A 22,348-nucleotide genomic window follows, 5' to 3' on the forward strand; every position below is an offset into this window, starting at 1 on the left:
CTAATTTAATCAGACATTAACTACTTTCAAGGAGTGTCCTGTCCTCTATGTAAAACTGGCAGAGTGGGACACTTGAAAACCTGTGTGTGCTCACTCAATGAGTCATGGCTGACTCTTTGCGACCCCATGGACTGTAGCCCGCCAGCTCCTCTGTCCATGTGCTTCTCCAGGCAAGAATACTGGAGTGGGTTGCCATGCCCTCCTCCAGGGGATCTTCCTGTCACGTGAGGTGCTCTATTGCGCCCTCTGCAGACATTAGTTGTATGGTTCGCTCATGCAATATTTGAGAGCCAACGGGGCGGCTTGAAGGAGCAACTGTTTTCCAGGTGCAGAATATTTCTCAGCCAATGAATAACCAACACGGACCTACTGTAGAGCTCAGGGCACTCTCCTTGATGTTATGCGGCAGCCTGGATAGGAAGAGGGCTTGGGGGAGAATGGATACATGCTGCACATATGGCTGAGTCTCTCTACCTTGCACCCGAAACGGTCACGACGTTGTTAATTGGCTATACTTAAATACAAAATAAGTTTTTTTTAAAAAAGCCAAAAATAGAGTATATCTCTGCTGGAAACACTACATGTCAGAAGGATAGTTGAAATAATTGCTTTTCTGCAACTGTGGACCTTGATTTGCAGTTACCTCTTAGTAGAACTTTGTTGAAAGGTGGTAGTTATAAGTGAAGACTCTGGAATAAGACTCGAGTTTGAGTTCACTCATTCACTGTTATTAGCTGTGTGTGCTCAGTCGCTAAGTCATATCTTGACTCTTGTGACCCCATGGATTGTAGCCCGCCAGGCACCTCTGTCCATGGGATTTCCCAGGCAAGAATACTGGAGGGGGTTGTCATTTCCTCCTCCAGGGGATCTTTCCAGCCTAGGGATCCAACTCATGTCTCCCACTTGTCCTGCATTAGCAGGCAGACTCTCTACCACTGAGCCACCTGGGAAATTTTACCAAAATTTTAAACCACTCTGGCCCTCGATTTCTTGGTCTCTCTATGGAGGGTGAGGGAAATACCTGAGCGTCATTCAAATGATTAAAGTAACTAATTCTAATAGAGCACTTAGCACAGTGCTGGACTCCGAGTACAAACTTGGCTTATATTAAGTCAATTTCCAGTTTTAGAGTGAATTTCTTTTCATACAAATTGGCTTGGATCATATTTTAAGAATGATACCACGCTCCTTAATTCTGCAAGGAAATGTAGTCAGTGATTACCCTATTCATGAGAATGTATGTAAACAGTAAACTGATGAAAGTACACAGTTATAACTTGGCGATAATAGTCATGAGAAGAAATGTATGGCAAATGAGAATCTGGCTTTGTTGTTGATCTTAAGTGGATGACGTGGCAAGCACCTGTTACAATACTGAACTCATGGAAAGGATTCTGTAGTTCTCTCTCTCAACAGCTGAAGTTCAGCGTCCCCCCGGGCCTGAACTCCTGCTATTTCTCTCCTACCTTTTGGGTGTGGCGTCTTCACTTATTCTCTTTGCAGTTTCTTGGAAGATCCTTCTTTTTCTGCCTTCCACTCTTCGTCCCCTCTCTTTCCTCTGATCAGTAATTCACTTTCTAGGACACTTCCCAGCACTGTCCAGTAGACTATCCTGTGATGATGGAGGTGTTCTGTGATATTACTGTATGATAGTCACGACCCATGCATGGCGGTTCAGCACTTGAAATGTGGCAGATAGGAGTAAGGAGCTGGATTTTTAATTTTGTCAGTTGTAAATAAATAGCCACACATACCAGATGATCTCTTGTATTTGCAGAACTGAGCACGTGGTCCCCCAGGTGACTGCAGGAGTCGCAGGTAGTCTGTGTCCGTTCATTTCTGTACTCCCAGCATCTAGTTCAGTGCTCAGTGAATGAGTGATGCTGTCAGGGGAGACCGTTTAGCATCTAACAGAGCAGAACCCACCACAGCGTTACCAATGACTGCTTTATGAATGCACACCCATCATACCCTCTTACTGAGCCGTGTTAAGTAGGATCGGTGCCTTATTATTAAAGGTCATTGTCAGAATGTGTTTTGTCCCACCTACAGATTTACCTGAATAGAGAGGCTCATCTTTTTATCCAATATATTTGTAAATTAAAATATTTACTAAGTTTTAAAAATTTTAAATGGATTAGTTTATAAAGCAAAAAAACCAGAATAGCAATTCACTGCCAAGATAATTTTTGCTTGCTAAATTAAAAAATCTAACAAGGAAAGTGACAGTCATCCCTACTGTGAAATAAATGTCTCAAGGCACAAATATGGTGATGAAAGAGTTTGAGGGCAGATGCTGTAAACACCTGCTTGATGTATCAAAGAGAAGGTGTTTGTTTATGTCTGGAATATTATTTCCAGTTTACTTAGTTCATTTCCAAGGATTTGCTTCATTTACACAGTCTTTCCTCCCCTTCTTCCCTTCCTTTATCTGCTCTTCTCTCTTTTTCCACCATCACCATCGTTGTTAGAATCAGGAAACATCATGGTGGATGGCGGATGGCGGCTGTTAGTTTCCCTGAAGTCTTAAGGAAATCCCCTGAGTACTTTAGTTCAGGCAGAACAGGGTTGCTATGGTAACCAGACCTCCCCTTTATTCCTGTATCCCTTGACCTTGTATAAATGTCATTTTGCATAGGGTAACTGCAGTCTTTCAGTCTGTAGCAGCTTCTGGCAGCCTAGTCTCTAGTCTCTCAGATCTCAATATTTTAGGCCATTTATTAAGCACCTGCTCTGTCCCAGGCTCTGCTGGTGAATAAGACTTCCTTCCCCCGAGGGGACTACAGCCAAGTAAGGGTGATGCTTGCCAAGGGCTTCTCATAGGGTCCAACCCCTTATCCCTTTATCTTATTTTTTATAGAATTTTATTTATTTTTGGCTGTGCTGGGTCTTTGTTGCTATGCAGGGTTTTTCTCTAGTTGAGGCGAGTGGAGGCCACTCTCTGGTTGTGGCGCATGGGCTTCTCCTTGCGATGGCTTCTGTTTTTGCAGAGCGGGAGTTCTAGGGTGCGTAGACTTGAGTAGCTTCCGTGCAAAGGCTCAGTTGTCGGGCTCCCAGGTTCTAGAGCACAGGCTCAGTAGTTGGAGCACACAGGCTTAGTTGCTTCTTCACATGTGGCATCTTCCTTGGACCGGGGATTGAACCCATGTCTCCTGCATTGGCAGGCGAATTCCTTACCACTGAGCCACCAGGGAAGCCTTGTGCATTTTATAACCTGGAAACCCAACAGAAAAGGGGGCAGAAGTCTTAGGCTGCATAAAGGAGGGGAGTCCCCAGAGTTCCTTCCCACAGGCTCCTCACCACAGAGGGCATGGGGGTGGGTGCTGGTGGGGAGCAGGTTTGGCCACCACTGCTCCCCAGTGGGGGTGGGGACGCCCTGGCTATTCTTGGGGTGCTCTTCTGAAGAATAGACAGTGTGGTTGAATGGTGCCTGCTGGTCTGCAACCTTCTAGGTTCTCAGGCTGAGGACACCAGGCTTTTCTTGTGGGGCTTTTTCTACTTGGGTCAGTTATGTTGCTGACCTTTTTAACACCCAGGCTGGAATATCTAATGAAGAGGCAAGTGAAGAACTCCCAGAATTCATGGCTGAGGTGTTACTTGAGTCTCTGGGTCCCTGGGGAGCTGGTCTTCCTTACCCCACCTTTCAGAATCTTCCGATAGGCTTTCTTGGTTGTTGTTTGGTCATTGGTGGGAGAAGTGAATGGGATGCATTTACCCCAATTTGTCCAACTCACAAAAAAAAAGGTCTCATAAAAAGGAAGATTGGGAACTCTTATGTAATTGATGGTGTGGATGTCAGTTTGGTGGCTGTGTCATTGCACTAATAATTTTGTACCATGTGAGCCCAGGGAGGAGAGCTGGGTGATGGGTCCAGGAATCTCTCTGTATTATTTCTTAGAACTGCATGAGAGTCTACAATGACGTCAAAATTTTTAAATTATCATGTTTTTTGGCAGAAACCAACAAAATATTGTAAAGCAATTATCCTTCAATTAAAAATTAATTTAATTTTTTTTTTAAATGGCAACCCACTCCAGTATTCTTGCCTGGAGAATTCCATGGACAGAGGAGCCTGGCGGGCTACAGTCCATGGTGTCACAAAGAGTCGGACACAACTGAGCGACTAACACTACCTATATGAAAGATAATCAACTCCACTCACAATAAGAGAGATGCAGATTCAGGCCACATCAAAGTATCAATTCCAACCTATCAGACTGGCAAAAATCCAGAAGTTTCACCAACACTATCAGTGAGACTAGAGAATCAAGGACTCTTACACATAACATACAAAATGTCACAACCTCTGGAGGGGAATTTAGCCATAACCAGCAAAATGATGAAAGAATTTGCCCTTTGTCCCAGAAATACTTCTTTAGGCATCTTGGCTAAAGACACACCTCTCCAGATATGAAACAACAGACGTATAAGTTTATTCACAGAGGCATGAGAGTAGCAAAGGCTTGGGAGCACCCGAATGTCTGCAGGGGGACAGCTGGTTGAACGGCACCGGTTACCCACTCCGTGGGCCCCTCTCCAGCCATGTGAGAGGAGGCACAAATTCTACATTCTGATATCTACTGATTTTCAGACTAGTAGTGTCCTTTGGGAAAAAATAAAGCTCACACGCTATCTAAAATGCTACTTTGTATGTATAAAGAAGGAAACAAAAATATATGCATTCTTGTTTGTGTTGTTTTTTTCCTACAAAACCTAGCAGAAAAAACCAGAAACTAATAAAAATGGCCTGTGGGGAGAGAGTGGCAGGGGGCCGAGGGCACAGGACTGGCAGTGAGACTGAGCCTTTAATACATTTTTAAATAGTTAGGAACTGGAACTGTGTCCGGGTTTTTTATATAATCACAAAATCCAATTTAAAAAGCAAACCCTAAAATAGATCTTAAACAGAAACAAATTTTAAAAATGATTAGAACAAAGCAGAACAAATGTTTCATGAGTTTGTCTTTCCTTAGCTGGTGATCAACCTTAACAAGTAGAAAGATGATGATTCCTATTCGATCACTGTTCTTGCTGCATTATATAAATGTCCCTAATGCATTTTGCAGGGTCTTGTTTTCTTCCTATTTTTTACTGAGCGTTTTTCTTTTTTTGTACAATTTACTTTGTGCTGTTAAGGTTATATAAAAACCTTTCTAGAAATGAATGCCTGACTATAGACGTTTAACTTCAAAGTCCAATAATTTATTAAAGTTAAAAAAACTGAACAGCAAGCATTGCTTGTTTTTCTAAGTCTGCAGTCTGAGTTTTGCTGCTTCTGGGTTACAAAAAAATATGGCATTGCTTTATAGTGTGCTTTTGTAAGGGAAAAAACTAGGCTTATTAGTATATGTTGGAGGAAATAGGAGTAATAAAAATTTTAGTAGCTATTTATCTAAATACTTCTTTTATGAGTCATTTATTGTAAGTAAGTGTTAGTTGCTCAGTCGAGTCCAACTCTTTGCCATCCCGTGGACTGTAGCCGGCCCGGCTCCTCTGCCCATGAAATTCTCCAGGCAAGAATACTGGAGTAGGTTGCCATTTCCTTCTCCGGGACTCCTGTAGGGGAAATTAGAATTTAGTCATTTACTGGGGGTGCAGCAAATACAATTTTTTATTCTAGGCCTAGTAGCTAAAGTATAATTCCCAATCCCTTTGGGAGAACAAATGGAATCATGAAACCACAGAACTTTAAATCAGGAAGGTAACTTTGAAATCACCTAGTTTATTTCTTTTGTTCCCATTTCTTTTATTACATATCAGTTTAAAATATGTATAAATGGAATTTACTGCCGTCCCCTGGACAGTTGTGACAGCCTTCAGGCATCCCTGTCAGTCCACCCTAGACTCAATACTGGGATCTCGAAAACCCGGGTCAAATCAGCTCATTTATTTACCTTCACTAACTTCCCTGTTTCCCACAGGACTTCACCTTAGCACAGCCCTTCAGTCTTTTGCTACTTTGATCCGAAATCTCCTAGCCTCTAACTAACTAAACCAAATTGCTTGCCTTTCTTTGCATATTTAATGTACTCTCAAATCTTTGTCCCTCTGCAACTCAGCCTCCTCTCCAGAAATGGCTTTTTCCTACTCAGGTGCCTGCCTCCTACTTGGGAGGACAAGCTTAGTTGTCCTTTCCTCTGTTGAGGCCTCTAGGATCCCAGGAATGAAAACAAGTTTTTCTGCTCTGTTACTATAGCATCTTACTCTTTTTGTGGCAATGCCGACTTCCCTTCCTTGTTTCCTTTCCTGCCTTTTCTCCTCCCTCCCTCCCTCTCTCCCTCTCTCTTTCCCTTTCATGTCTGTCTCCATTGCTAAGAACAGACATGAATTCCTTGCAGGCAAACCCTCTGTCTTAATGCATCCTTACAGCTCCAGCACCAGGTCTCAGTCAGTGTGTGTTGGATGAATCAATGCCTGTACGATGTCAGACAGAATAACGGCCACCCGCATGCTAATTCCCAGAACCTGTGCCAGGAACTTTGCAGGTGTGACGATTTTTTTTTTCATTTATTTTTATTAATTGGAGGCTAATTACAATATTGTAGTGGTTTTTGTCATACAGTGACATGAATCAGCCATGGGTTTACATGTGTTCCCCATCCCGGTCCCCCCCTCCCACCTCCCTCTCTACCTTATTGTGACGCTTTATTTATTTGGCTGCACAGGTCTTAGTTGCAAGGCGCAGGATCTTCCATCTTTGTTGTGGCATGCAGGATCTTTAGTTACAGCATGTGGGATCTAATTCCCCCACCAGGGATTGAACCTGGGCCCCCTGCATTGGGAGCTCGGAGTCTTAGTCACTGGACTACCAGAGAAGTCCCTGGATTATTTGAGAGATCCAGTGTAATTGCAAGTGTCCTTATAAGGAAGGGTGATGAGTCAAGGAGGCAAATGACCTCCGGAAATTTTAAAAAGCCAGGAGAACTACTTTTTGAGGCCAAGTATTCAGAGGGAACACACCTCTGCTAACACCTTGATTTTGGGCTTCTGACCTCTGGACGTGTAAGAGAATAAATTGGGGTTGTTTTAAGCCACTGAATTTGTGGTATTTGTTAAATCATCAAGAGGAAACTGATGTACATATTCTGTGAATTAATGAGTCACATACATTTTAGACTGATAGACATACTTGAAAAATGTGTCTAGTAAAGGGAATAAACAATACAGGAAAAATAAATCGAGGAGAAATGTTTATCTTTAGTTATCAAAAAGTAAAGCAATCGTGAGCTATAATTATATATCTATCAAAGTGGCAAAAAACTTAAATAAGAACTAGTAAGTCTTCAGTGTCATAGAATTTATGACATTAATGTGTTCATGTTCTAATATTTTTCCAAATAATAATACTTTTAGTTACAGTTCTTGAGAACTTAATGTATCCAGTGCATATTTTGGGCTTTCCGGGTGGTGCTAGTGGTAAAGAACCTGCCTACCAATGCAGAAGATGTAAGAGACTCGGGTTTGATCCCTGGGTCAGGAAGATCCCCTGGAGGAGGGCATGGCAACCCACTCCAGTATTCTTACCTGGAGAATCCCATGGACAGAGGAACCTGGTGGGCTATAGTCCATGGGGTCGCAAAGAGTTGGACACGATTGAACCGACTTAGCACACACGTGCATTGTTTTAAACCCCTTTATGTGTCTTATGACAATTGGTTTTAAATAACTCTCTGGAGGTGGTGCTATGATTATTCCTATTTTACAAATGAAACCAAGGCAAAGTAAGTTTATGTAATCTGTCCAAAATCAAAGAGCTTGTAATGGTGGAGACAAGACTGTTTTTCAGGCAGCTTGATGTCCAAGGCATCAGCCTGAGTTAAAAACTTTAGAAATGTTACGTCATTCACTTAATTCGACAGAAGCAAAAATCTATATGCTTCCTGGAAATGTTCATTACAGCATTAGCTACAAGTGCAAGAAGTTGAGACTGAGTATATCACATTATGAGCAGGGTGTAATTAAACTGTAATACATAAAATAAATTTTTCAAAAATTAAAAGTTATAAAGATCACATAGAAATATTAGTAATTGTTCATGGGAAATTAGAGCATGAAAATTTATTTTAAGTTATGGTTGCAACTTTAAATATGTTTATCATGTTCTATTAACATTCTATGGTGGTACATTTTATGGTGGTCTATTCTATTAATAACATTCTATGGTGGTATAACTAGGGGTTACCATAATTTTAGTTTATTGGACATTATTATAGTATCTTTGAGAAAACTGCCAATTTTATTCTTAAATCATAGGATAAATTCTTTCAATTTAATAATATACATGCAAAAGCCTATTTTCAAACCTTTCCTGATTTTTTTTGTACTTTTTTTTTTATCAAGAGGAGATGAATATCAACTGAGATGTTTCGGTCACAAGTAACAAAATAACTAAATTAGTAAATCTAAAGCTGTTCTAAATTACCTTAAAAACTTTTTAAAAAGCATAAAACATTTTAAAAAGTCATGGTTTTAAATAAAGTTGATTTACAGAAACTGAATCAAATGCTCTTGAAAAGAGAGGATATTATCGGTTAACGCCACTGAAAATTTGAGAAATATTCAGTGCTTCAGCTGCTCTGCCTTGTCAAGACTGACTGGCCACCTTTCTGGAACGCTCTCTCCTGAGGATCGCCCCCTTCGTGGTCATAAGATGGCAGCCAGTACCTCCCAGAGCTGTGTTCTTCCAGGGAATGTGTCATTTGATCTCATCAGGAAAGAGAAGCCCTGGGTTTCCTTCTGATTGGGCCATTTTAGACCTCAAGTGCCCCTAAGTTAAACACCAGGACAGAGATTTCACTGGTTGACTTAGATGGAGAAGCTTGCATTCCCCATCTCTGGGAGCTAAGAGTAAGAGCATTTTTTTTGCTACTCAGTGGAAAAGAGATGGATGGAACGGATGCTGGCAATAGAGCCATAGTGTTCATTATAGAATTGAATTGATGCTTTCAAACTGTGGTGCTGGAGAAGACTCTTGAGAGTCCCTTTAACTGCAAGGAGATCAAACCAGTCAATTCTAAAGGAAATCAACCCTGAATATGCATTGGAAGGACTGATGCTGAAACTGATACTCCAATAGTTTGGCCACCTGATGGGAAGAGCTGACTTATTGGAAAAGACCCTATTGCTGGGAAATACTGAAGACAGGAAGAGAAGGGGACAATAGGGGATGAGATGGTTGGATGGCATCATCGACTCAATAGACATAAGTTTCAGCAAACTCCAGGAAATGGTGAAGGACAAGGAAGCTGGGTGTGCTGCAGTCCATGGGATCACAAAGAGTCAGACATGACTGAACGACTGAACAACAAATTCATTATAGAGCATTTGCAAAATTTGCTGGGTATTTGCCTTTACACAGAGTATGCCCAGACAGGCAGGGTCTTGCCTCTGGCAAAGCTGCATCTTCCCTGCAGGGCTCAGGCCCTCTGCAGTGCCCCAGGCAGGCCCCCCATCCAGTCTTGCTTCTCTATGGGGAGACCTGGAATGGCAGAGGGTCTCCGCCTTTCAAGACAATGAGGAAAAACCCACTCAGTGGGCTTTAGTTGTGGTTTTGAATGTGGTTCCTTTTTCTTTTGGTCCTGGGCCTAGGCAATGGAACATTTTAGAGTCTCATACTGTATTGACTGAGCTAGCCGGGCACCCAATGGGACATTTTAAATCAACTGATTTTACAGTAGACATTCTCAGTGACTTACATTCTTGAAGTCAGTCCAAGGATGTGGAACTTGGCACTGAGTACTTGAGATTACTCCCAGGAGCTGATAGCCTTTTAATGTTTCCCAACAAACTGGTCCATTTCATGGCGCTGTTTCTCACACGTCTGTGTGAGAGGGGAACATGCCCTGGTAAAACCCAAGGGACTTGTAAAGGCTCAGAGGAGAACTATTTGCCTACCTGGAGCCAACTTTCTGTTCATTCCTTCAGCAGATAATCATTGAGCCCTGACTGTGTACCCGGAACTGTCTTCCGTGTGCTTGGAAATGCACTCCCGTGTATTTTCCAAATACACTTTCCCGAGGAAGGCAGTTGAGGCGTGTGCTTTCAGCTCAGTCGGGTCTTCATCTGGGCAGCTGCCAGGACTTACACAACAGCCCAGTGCCCTCTCCCAAGCCCACCGCTGCATTCCTGCCTTACACCAGTCTCCCAGCCCTCAGCCTCCCCAGGAGCGACGTCAGTGACAGCTGCAGAAAGTGGGTGACTGCCGAGCCCCCGAAGAAGCTCCACATCTCAGGGCTTATTTAAGCAGCTACGTGTAACTCCGCTCTCCCCGCTGACGACAGTGGTTCCGGAACAGACCTCAGCGTTTGCCTTGATTGCCAGAGATGAATTACCATCTGCCTCGGCTTTAAATTAACTGGGGCAGTTCTAACCCACAGAGAATGGGGCGCGAGGAAAATGGAATTGATTCTGAGCTCATTTCCATTTTGAAAGGCAGGAAGAAGTAGTCATGGGGTTAAGGGGGGGCGGAGTGTTCTGTGAACCGAGACATAAAGGAATGGTTATAATACTGAGGGTTTGGGTGAGAAATAAAAGTTCTTAGAAGGGTCACCTTTGTGAACAAAATACAGGTTATAAAGCATAAGTATCCTGAATTTCCTTGTTCAGCAGGGGCTATCCAAATGTTTCAGGAGGTATTTTAATACTAGTGAGTTTTGTTTTCTGGCTGTATGTGTGTACCCAGTTCTGATTTCCAAGGTGTGAGACTGAAAACTGGCTTGATCACTTCAAGCTCGGTGTGGCTAAAATTGAGCTCACCATTGCTGACTACAAATCTGCCCTTTGCCCGTGTTTCCAAGCTCACTTACGGGCTGGTCCATTCAATCCGCGGGCCAGCACTGATGCCTAAGTTTTCATGTGTACATGCATGCTCAGTGGCTTTGGTCGTGTCCAGCTCTTTACAACCTCACTGACTGTAGGCCACCAGGCTCCTCTATCCAGGGGATTCTCCAGGCAAGAAACTAGAGTGGGTTGCCATGCTCTCCTCCAGGGGATCTTCCCAACCCAATGATCAAACCCGCATTTCTTAAGTCTTCTGCATTGACAGGTGGGTTCTCTACCACTGGCACCAAGACTTAATGGATTTTTCTAATTCTCTCCCCCTTTCACAACAAAGCTATCTCAGCTATTTGCTGATATTTTGCAGATCAGCAGCTCTATAGACATTGAGGAAGAGGGTGGGGAGGCAGCTCCTGACTTCTGGGAACTGGCCTCAAGGTTATTACAAGCTGGTTGGGGCTGTTGGTGCTCTGTTGGGTGTGACAATCTCACCAAACATCAGACAGTGTCGGTCTAAGACCATGATAAAGCCAGAAAAAAAAAAAATCACTGTGGAACTCACAAGATCTCAAACCTCCCTTCTCACTAAAAGAAGTAACTGTGTCTGCTTTTCCAAGTAACAGCTTTGTATCTGCACTGGTCTGTCTGCCCTGCAGATAAACAGAGACAGTCACAGAATTGCCCCCACTTCCTGATGACATCCAATCTAGAGTGAAGTTCCACTTTCTTAGACTCCCCTGAGTCACCCAGCCAAAGCATAAAATCCTTCTGTAGGATCTAATACTTTCTTAGTGAGACTATTGTCTGTTCTCTCTTGCTGAGATGAGTAGTAAGTCCAGCGGGTTCAACCACACAGATGTGTTCCTCTCCGTGGATTTGGGCTGGAGAGAATGGATACACTGTCTTCTCTCCATTTTTGAATCTTGTTATCATCCTGCATGTGTGCTAAGTGGCTTCAGTTGTGTCCAGCTCTTCGCGATGCTGTGGACTATAGGCTGCCGAACTCCTCTGTCCATGGGATTCTCCAGGCAAGAATACTGGAGTGGGCTGCCATTTCCTTCTCCAGGGGAATCTTTCCGACCCAGAGATTGAACACAGGTCTGTTCCACTGGCAGGTGGATTCTTTACTGAGCCATCCGGGAAGCCTGCCTTGGACCATAGCCCTTGTCAAATCATGTTGGCACAGTTATCTTCTTAAAAGGCTGTGAGCTCTTTATTTGCAGGCACTCTGTCTTTCCTTAGGTTCACAGCATCTAAAGTAATGCTTGGCATACAGCAGTCTTTCACTACCTGAAGTTTGGGTTAATCTAGGTGAATTAAGGGTGCGAGGGTCCACTGATCACATCTCCTAGTCTGAGTTGGATTACAGGGCTCGAGTCACTCTAAGTCTGTCCCACTGGAGCTGGGCTACTCTTGAGATCAGTAAAGCCCTTAAAGGAAATGCACAGAATAAAGAAGAGGACTTTAGCATTTGCCTTTTGCTATTCACCAAAGGTGAGAGGCAAAGATAGCTTTCTCATTTTCAGAATGTGTGTTTTGAATAGCCACCAACCAGAATGAATATGTGCTTAGCTTGAAAAACAGTGGAAATTTGGAGTTCCCCAGAGTGCGTCCGGAGACGTTTCTTTTAGTTCTTTTGCATCTCTGTCAAGTTTAGATTCTTTTTTTTTTTTTTTTTGAGAGGATGACAAGGGAATCAAAAAAAGCAAGTACAAATGAAATGGAAGTGCTTTAATAGGCATGTTTTATTATTTCTGCCCAGTTTCTAACATAGCTTATAAAGTGAAAACACTGCTTTAATAAAAATGGAATACTCTTGGTGACACAAAATCCTGTCCTTCGTCCTTCAAGTCCACCGAGGCAGGCGCCCTCACTCCTTGGGACTGCTGACCAGGGCGGTGGTGGAGTATGAGTAGGGGCTGAGCAGGGCGGCGATGGTGTAGTGGCGGAGGCCAGAGTCGTTGGCTGTGAACACCACCTGCAGGGAACACAGACAGGATCGCTTTGCAGCAGAGCACCCAACCGTGAATCATTCAGAGATCACAGGAAGGACAGTGCCAAAGACATTGTTTTTATTTTCTTGTTTTCTGGAACAGTGGGTGCAAAAGGCAAAATTCCAAATATACTGGCCAGCTAAGCTGTCGGAACCTTGCACAGCCCTTTCAGTAAGATTCTTCACTCCCCACCACCCACCCATATAGTCAGATCTCTCTTTGAGGGGGCAAAATTCACACTGATAAGCAGGGTGGTTCTAACCTGACTGAGGGAAATCACAGAGCTCCTAATTGCTTGTGTCTCATGTTCTTGGTTTTGGAAAAAGGAAGAGAAAATGTAGAAGCTGGCATTAGTGACCCAAAAGTCTGAGAATGATGGTTGCCAAGCCCACCGCAGACTTAGAGACCCTAGAATTTTGATGCCGGAAGGGAGCATTCTTCCCATTTCACAGACAAGTGAACCAGACCTCTGAGTTAGGGTGTTTGGCCCATGTTCATGAAGTGACAGAGCCAGGCTAGGAATTAAGCCACCTGTCTCCAAACTCGAGACACTTTTTTCCCCCCATTCCTTTGCATCTCCCAACATGCAGAAGAATTAGTGTATTTTGTGTATATAACATGCAATGCAATATGGAGTCAAAGCATTGGAGGGTTCTATTTACAGTGCAAGCAGAGTATGGAAGATAATGTTGGAATTCTGCAATGCACACATTTTGGGGCTCTTTTAAGCTTTGGAACTGGGCAAATTGTCTATGAGAGCATGGTTCCCTTTAGTTATATACTTCAGGCAAATTTCATAGAGCTGAGACTCCAAGTGCTGGAATAGTCTAGGTGCCCAGAGTGAGGCAAGTTGAGATAACTTGGTTCAGAAGGGAGATGGAAGGCAGCAAGCAGGTATGTAGTTTTACTTATTTTATACAGAGGTCCTGGGTTGAAATTTGAATACACCCTGTATAAACACCTTTTATTTTAAATATGGACAAAGGAAACCTTGATGACTTGGGGATGGGAGAAAAAAAGATCCAATTAAACTGTACTGAAAACAAAAATATCATCAGAGCAGGAGGAGGTGAGAATCACTTAAGAGTCTCTGCAAGAAGGAGAAATATTGTATGACATCCCTTAAATGTGGACTCTAAAAAGAAATGATACAAATGAACTGACGTACAAAACAGAAAGGGACCCACAGAATTAGAAAACAAACTTGGTTGCCGGGGTGGGAGGAATAGTTGGGGAGTTTGGGAAGGTCATGTACACACTGCTATATTGAAAATGGGTAACCAACAAGGACCTATTGTATAGCACACGGAACTCTATTCAATGTCATGTGCCAGCCTGGATGGGAAAGGGGTTGGGGGAGAATGGATACATGTATATGTGTGGCTGAGTCCCTTCTCTGTTACCTGAAACTATCACAACATTGTTAATTGGCTATACCCCAATACAAAATAGAAAGTTTAAAATCTGAAACAAAAAAAAAGGATCTATCTGCAGGAGAAAGAGCATTCCTTAAAGGCCAAGTCTCTGGAAGCAGGTCAGGAGAATTTCTCATCTCTTGTAATAACATTGGCCTCCAGACTCATTTGATTCTTCTTAAAAATTGTAAATGGCATGATCTGCATTCAGAAATCCATGAGGTCGAGAGGACTAATAGTTCCTCTCGGAACAAAGGAAATTTCTTGTTTTGTTAAGTCTAATATGGCTGCCTGGGTCATTGGCCAAGGCGGAGGTGACTAGTGCTGAAGGATGGCAGTGTTCTGGAAGGTCCTCCTCAGAAGCTGACAGAAGAGGAACCTATAGTTGAACCCACCATGCACCGCAGTTATCCAAGTGGGGCACCGGGACTTAGGTATGACTCCTCACGCTCTCCCTCCTTCCCCGTACCCCTTCAGGCTCCAAGTTGGGCTCATGGTCCTGCCTACAGTGTCTTACATCAGTCACTTTCCCTCCATCCCAAGGGCAGGGATGTGTTTTCACTTCTGAATCTCTAGCTTCTAGCAGACTTCTCAACAATAGCAGGTTTTCATTTTTCAAATGTTTGTTGAATGAAAACTGAAAGTGAAGAGCAGGCTAAGAAGCTAGCATCTGCTAGACAGGAATAGCACATTATGGGCAGGACAGCATGAAGTCGTCTCAGATGGTCTCATCAGGCTGAGACCAGGGGGGATAAGGATTACAAGGGGTTGGTCTGGTGCTCCAGGGTGGGGCCTACAACTCTAGGGGCAAATGTCTTGTGCTGGGCAACATCTAAACCCTGAAACCCACCCAAGACAGGAGCTCTGCATCTTGTTGCCTGGCTGAGAAGTAGCCAGAGACAAAACCCACCCAAGACAGGTGCTCTGCATCTTGTTGCCTGGCTGAGAAGTAGCCAGAGACATGTGTCTGGGTACATAGGGCTCCCTCGGTGACCTGTGGGCCCCAGGAATCAAACAACCCTAAAGTTTCCCTGGCAACGCTGTCTACTAAAAGAACCGTTTTATGTCAACGAAAAGTCTCATCCATGACTAAGCCAGAGAGAATGGTTCCCTTTCATGCCGAGCTATTTTTGATGCAATTAGTTGATCTTTAACTCTGACCAGCATGTCTGGATTCTATTTCCATGGCAGCCATCTGTTTTACATGACTTGAGGAATTACAGACAAGGAAGACATAGGGATAACTTTGAGGTTCCCACTGCCTCATCGGCAGAGGAATAGAATATGAACCAGGGGTTTCGATTGTGTCTTTATTATTATTGTTATTAGCTCAACTTCTCACAGGAAGAAAGCTGAAGCACACCCGAGGCTAAACTCAGCCTGGCCCTGGTGGCAAATATTACTGTTCCTCCTGTTACTGGCCCCGTGACCTCGACAAGTTACTTAACTTCCCTGTGCCTCACTTTCTTCACCTGTAAAATGGGGATAATAATAGGACTGCAAGGGGTTGTTTACAAAGATCAAATAGGTTAAATATAGAAAATGGTAGTAGTCTATGCTTGATAAGTTTCGTCTGTTGTGTTGCTATTATTATTTTGAATTTACTGTTTCCGTATATACTGTCCAAATTCAATTATCTAAACCTCTGGAAGCCAGATGAGTTCTGGAATGAAAAAGTTGTCAGATTTTAGAGAAGTAAAATGATGCATCTAATTTTTGTTGTGAACACCCTAAATTGGGGTCTGGAGCATTGCCTAATAATCCAATCTATTACTATTTTTTCAGCAGACAAATAATCACATTCAGGGGAAGGAATGAAATCTCTCAGGAACATCTCGTAAGTTCAGGTCCTGTTATTGAATGAATTATCGTCAAACAGAGAAGAAGTTTGCTTTTCAGAGTTTTGTGGATTTCTGATTGGAGAAATGGGAAAAGCACTGTACTAATCTGATATTTTCTTTCTGACTTTTCTGTGGTATGCAAAGCTCAAGCGGCGCATTTCCTGGGATTGCAAACAAACAGAAAAAAAATAAAAAAACAATGTTAGCATCCTTACACTCACCTCTGCATATTCATGGAATGGGGTAATGCCAAGTGACTTCCAGTAGGATTTGGTGTCTAATTCCACTTTGTATAGTCCTTCTACAAATTTGTCCTCTGTGGTGAGCCTGTGGAGCTCTCCAGATTCACTGGTTTTCCTAAAAGGTGCAAAAGTCCAGGTTAAGTTAGGCATTGAGGGAATAAATGCCATGGCAAGGTGACACCACACACAGACACACAAACACAGACAAACATGCACACACACTCACATATATAGTTTGTGTATGGGCGTCTGTGTGTTAGTCACTTAGCTGTGTCTGAGTCTTTGTGACCCCATGGATTGTAGCCCACGTAGGCTCCTCTGTTCATGCAATTCTCCAGGCCAGAATACTGGAGTGTGTAACCATTTCCTTCTCCAGGGGATCTTCCTGACCTAGGGATTGATCCTGCATCTCCTGCCTTATAGGCAGATTCTTGACCATCTGAGCCACCAGGGAAGTCCAAGAATACGGCAGAGGGTAACCATTCCCTTCTCCAGGGGATCTTACCAACCCATGTGAAGATATATATATATATATTTTTTTTTCCCCCCTCAATTAGGTCAGGATAGGGGAAATTCTAGTGACTGTCCAAAATTAACTAACAGAAAACTTGTTGGGAATGTTTCCAAAAGCTCATTGTAGATTTTTTTTTCTCTTATGAGCTTTCACTTCAAAAAGAGACTTTGCAACTAACCGTTGGTGTCTGGGTGAAGTTTCGTGAGTGCCCTGGAAGTGGCCGTGAGCTGCTCTGACTGCGGTGCCTTCGACCCCAGGGCCTCGCTTCTCTCCCCTGTGGTGTGAGAGTGTCTTCCAGAGGTGGTATCACCTGTGCACACAGTGGGAACCCCAGAGTACAAGGAGAAACCTGCATCTGACTCTTTCGTTGTTTACATAATTAAGCTCCTTGGCAGCTCTGAGCCATCAACAAATACTAGGCAATTCATTTTTCTTTTTAAACTAAGCAACTTCTATTTCCGTGTAAGTACTCACTTGATAGGCTTCCCTGATGGCTCAGTGGTAAAGAATCCACCTGCCAATGCAGGAGGCGTGGGTTCTACCCCTGGGTTGGAAAGATCCCCTGGAGAAGAAAATACTCCAGTATTCTTGCCTCGGAAATCCCGTGGACAGAAGAGCCTGGTGGGCTACACAGTCCAGGGGGTCGCGAAGAGTCAGACCCGACCTAGCAACTAAAATGACAACCTGCTTGATGGCTGTGTTAGAAATCATTCTCAGTTAGACAGCAAGAACTAAGACAGACTAAAACAGAATGGCTTGGTTCATTACTCTCCCACCTTTTTTCTTTGCCAGGAAGAAAACATTGATTTTCCCTTTTTTGTCATCAGAAAAAAAAAATTCCCACAAACGTCTGAATGCTTATGGCATCCATTTTATCTCATGCTTAGAATATTCTCCTAACTACTTTCCATGGTGTGCTTGGCATTTTATAGAAACATAAATGAATTAACAAATAGAAACTCAGTTGAAACCACACCAAAGAAAATGGTCTTTCCAGTGATGGATGAAGAGTCATCATGTGATTCTTGGGGTTCAATTAAAACCCACAGAAAATCTCTTCCTGGGAAACATAAACACTTAGAAGTATTGCTTGGTGCTGAGGATTTCTTGGTTGTTCATTCTTTTAGTTAGTTGGTGGAAAAGAATCAGCCTGCCAATACAGAAGACATAAGAGACATACGTTCGATCCCTGGGTTGGAAGATCCCCTGGAGGAGGGCATGGCAACCCACTCCAGTATTCTTGCCTGGAGAATCCCATGAACTGAGAAGCCTGGTGGGCTATGGTCCATAGGGTCATGAAGAGTCAGACACGACTGAAGTGACTTAGCATGCAGTGATGGATGAAGCGTCATTGTGTGATTCTTGGGATTCAATTAGAATCCACAGACACTCTCTTACTGGGAGACATAAACACTTAGCAGTATCGCTTGGTACTGAGGGTTTCTTAATTGTTCATTCTTTTAGTTAGTTGGTTTAGATTTACTAATATGTATTTTCTTTGAAACTGTTACTAGTAGAGGTGGAGAAACGCTATGAAAGTTCTAAAGCAGCCAGCGAAGGGGAGAAATCATTTGGGCTCCTGGTGGGGCGGATGCCAGGCTGGTCTGGGTCTGTACTTGATGTCATGTACTTTTCTCTTCTGTGTCCTTTCTTATGGAGATTGACAATCCCAGCCTCACAGAGCAGATGCTCCACTAGGCTTTGCTGGACCACAGCCCTGGACTCGGGATGATCCAGATAAACTACGGACAGCTGCCTAGTCCATGCTATCCCTCAATTTCTTTTCTTTCATTAATATATGAACATAAATTCTACATCTTTCCTAATAGCACAAATCAAGGACTCTCAGCTTGAGTGATATGTGAAGGCATCTAGGAACCTGGAGCTCCTGAAATTAAATACACATTTTTGTAGGTGTGTGTATATGTGCATTTTTCTTGGCATGAAATTCACAGTTTTCATCACCCTTTTCGAGTGGTTTGTGACCTCAGAAGGTGGTGAACTGGAGTGGGGGGATGGGAAGCTGTTCAGGGTTCTGGTCCCTCCCAGCTGGGCCAGGCAAGAGGGCATCCTTCTCAGGGCCCACGTTCCCTTTGCCCACATTTTCAATCTACTTGCTGGTCCCCTTAGTGAATGATGTTATGAGAGACACTTTGGCTGAACCCACCTGCATTGGCCAGGGCACAGTAATAACTGCTTGCCTGAGTCGTCTCACAACAAGAGGTCCTGATAAGTAACCCGGAGCTGCTGCCAAAAACTAACCAGGAGAATTCAGGAGGGGTCAAAAGGAGGGAGGAGAAGCCAGACCATGTGTCCTGTCAACCTCCCAGAAACCCTTGGGCTGGAATCCATCTTGGCTGAGAGGTGTGCTTGCCACCAGGTGGGACCCTGAGTCAGACCAAATATGGGCACAAGCAAAATGATTGGCCAGAGACAACCGAGAAAGCCCAGCCCACCTTCATAAACCCTGAGGCTGCAAGCCAGGAGTAAGAGCGGTCCTTCTGGGCTCTTCCCCCTGCCGCTCTCCACTCGGGTGTCCCTTCCCAATAAACTCTTTTGCTTTGTCAGCACATGTTATCTCCTCTGACAATTCATTTCCAAGGGTTAGACAGGAGCCCACTCTCGGGCCCTAGATGGGGTCCCCCTTTAGGTAACAGTGTGATCCAGATAAACTACAGCCATCTGCCTAGTCTGTGCTGCCCCTCAATTCCTTTCCTTCCATTAATATATTAACACAAATTCTACATGTTTCCTAACATCGCAAGACAAGGACTCAGCTTGAGTGGTTATGTGAAGGCATATCAACAAGTGATGGGGGAACGGAAAGATATAACCAAGCCCCACGTCTGGGAGCCCCAGGCAGCTCACCCCGAGGCAAATGGCTCCCAGGTCTCATCAGCAGCCTTCTTGAACACCTTCACACCCACATCCGCAGCAGGACTGCCCCGGACGGCATCCAGGACCTTGACCATCAGAGGACACTTGGGTTCACCAGCGCCCTGGGTGGAGAGAAGACAAGTGGCAAGTCAACAAAGTTGGTCAGAGCCACAGGTTGCATCTTTGTGGTGTGAGACCAGGAACAAGGCAGGAAGGATGAAGAACCCCATTTTCAGCAACAGATGGATGGACGGTTAATTAACTTCCCTTACTCAGTGTAACACAGACAAAATTGTCTCCAAAGAAAGAATAGTTTCTGCCTCCGGACACGCTGTGCTCCAGTGGGGGTGTGTATTATGAACTTGAAGGGAGATAATGGTCCCTCTGAGAAGAGTGGCTTTATTAAGCCTCCTCATCTGAGTGGAGTTACTGCAAAGATATAATATGCCACAGAACCAAATAGGGGCTTCCCTGGTGGCTCAGATGGTAAAGAATCTAGCTGCAGTGCAGGAGACCTGGGTTCAATCCCTGAGTTGGGAAGATCCCCTGGAGGAGGGCATGGCAACCCACTCCAGTATTCTTGCCTGGAGAATCCCATGGACAGAGGAGTCTGGTGGGCTATGGTCCGTGGGGTCACACAGAATCAGACAAGACTGAGTGACTAAGTATAGCACAGGACCAAATAGCTTTTCCTAAGAACATTTTACTCAGCTGTTGGTGTAGCATTTCCTTCTTACTAGTTGCTGTAAAATAAATGATTTTTTGATCAGATGATTTTATGATCCTTTTAATAGTTTTATTCTTCTAAGCCAAGCACCCCCAACTTCTGGGATCTAATGCCTGATGATCTGAGGTGGAGCTGATGTCATAATGATAGAAATAAAGTGCACGATAAATATAATACTCTGAAATCATCCCCCAACCACCCCCCACCCCCCACCTTCCAGTCTGTAGAAAAATTGTTTTCCATGAAACCAGTCCCTGGTGCCAAAAATGTTGGGGACCACTATGCTAGGGGATTTAAGAATTAGATATTGGACTAGAAGTTTGTGCACCAAGCCTTTGAAGAATTAATTGGTACATACTTTTTGATTAGCTAAAGGAAAATCAGCTTTATCAAAGGTCAAGCTTCTGAAAACTCAGTAGTCACAGCTTCTAGAATATCAGATCTTTATTTCTACCATTTATGTGAGGGAACCGAGGCACCACTGCAAAGTCATAGAGGAGGGCGCCCAGGATCCGAGCCCCAGTTTAGTAAGCTCTGCAGAACTTCATTCTTTTTGAAGTTTGGATCAATGACATTTAAAAATAGATGCCGTCTGCCCTGGCCCCAGTAACAAAAGCTGGTTTGCAAAGCAGGAAGAAGTCACTTGTACTTCATCCATAGGAGACAGATGAAAGAACATCAGAGAGTCAGACACTCACCGGAGGGCCAGCCTCAGACACAAACACCAGTCCAGAGAGGCAAAGGAGGAACAGACGGAAGGAAGCCATCCTGCCAAAAACTGCTGGGTCCCTGAGCAGACTGCCCCCAGCTCCAGGCTTTTATACTCACTTCACCCCAGCCAAGCTGCTGATCCCTGCCAACCGGACTCCAAACCTGCTGATTCTGATTATTGACTTAGTCAACAAAGGGAGAATAAGTAACCCACACAAATATGAACCTTGCCTAGAGAGATTAGAGCATCAGAACATTAGCTCTATGAAATATTCCTTTAAAAAAAAAAAAAAAGCCTTTATGGAAATATTCTTAACAGGTCATTTGACCAGCTAAATCACCAAAACAAAACCATCAAAACAAAACAAAAATATTCTTCTCTGTGCTCGGCTGGATGCAGTAACATTCTTGGAATGTTTTTTCTCCCATAATATTTCTATGCATGTTTTTCCACTTTCTACACATTTTATCATTTATTTTAAATGATCAATGCAAGTTGTGATAATTTATTTCACATGGAATGACATTTGGCTGTGCTCAGTTGTGTCTGACTCCTTGTGACCCCATGGACTGTAGCCCACCAGCCTCCTCTGTCCATGGAATTTTCCAGGCAAGAATACTGGAGCAGGTTGCCATTTCCTCCTCCAGGGGATCTTTCCCACCCAGGAATCGAACCCGCGCCTCCTGCATTGGCAGGCGGATTCTTTACCACTGAGCCACCTAGGAAGCCCAATGACATTTGGCTGCACAGACTTAAATACAGTGCACCAGAAAACATCATTACACTTGATCTATGTCTATGAGTCAACAAGGAGAAACCTTTGGCAGTGCTTACATTTTAAAAACCCATGTTTCAGCCGAACTGAAAGTCATTTGGAACTTTGGCTTAGTCAGCAATTTCTCCACAATTTTTGTATTCTTTTGAGAAAAGATTCTCGACCCAAGGAATAATGACACATTTAAAACTGTCATCCAAGAGCCTGAAATACAGAGAGCCAGAGATTTTTTTTATGGCCTCTCCTGTACTGTATGTGCGGAAACAAGTTTCCCCACCTGACTTTTGTCAGAATCAAAATTTCTGGATGGAAATAGAAATGACCATGAGAGATAGAAACCATCATTGACAACAGAATTTCTTTCTCTTGACTGACTTCCAAGTCCAGCATTTATACTCATTTGATGATTCATTGATCAAGTACTGGCTCTTGTGTGCATGTGTGTGCACCTATATGGATGTGGCTTTGTTCATGG

At 43.6% G+C, this 22,348-nt stretch overlaps 1 protein-coding gene across 1 annotated transcript; it reads right to left on the reverse strand.

Moving 5' to 3' along the window:
- Positions 1-12,503: 12,503 nt before the first annotated feature.
- TTR (transthyretin) lies at positions 12,504-21,327 on the reverse strand. Its single transcript, XM_043889526.1, has 4 exons — positions 21,085-21,327; positions 19,651-19,781; positions 16,248-16,383; positions 12,504-12,754 (listed from the first exon to the last, which is right to left on the reverse strand). The coding sequence occupies exons 1-4, from the start codon at positions 21,151-21,153 to the stop codon at positions 12,647-12,649; spliced, it is 444 nt and encodes a 147-aa protein (XP_043745461.1). The 5' UTR covers positions 21,154-21,327; the 3' UTR covers positions 12,504-12,646.
- Between the last annotated feature and the right edge of the window lie 1,021 nt (positions 21,328-22,348).

Source organism: Cervus elaphus, chromosome 27 (genome assembly GCF_910594005.1).
Source record: "Cervus elaphus chromosome 27, mCerEla1.1, whole genome shotgun sequence".
Taxonomy (NCBI): Eukaryota; Metazoa; Chordata; class Mammalia; order Artiodactyla; family Cervidae; genus Cervus; species Cervus elaphus.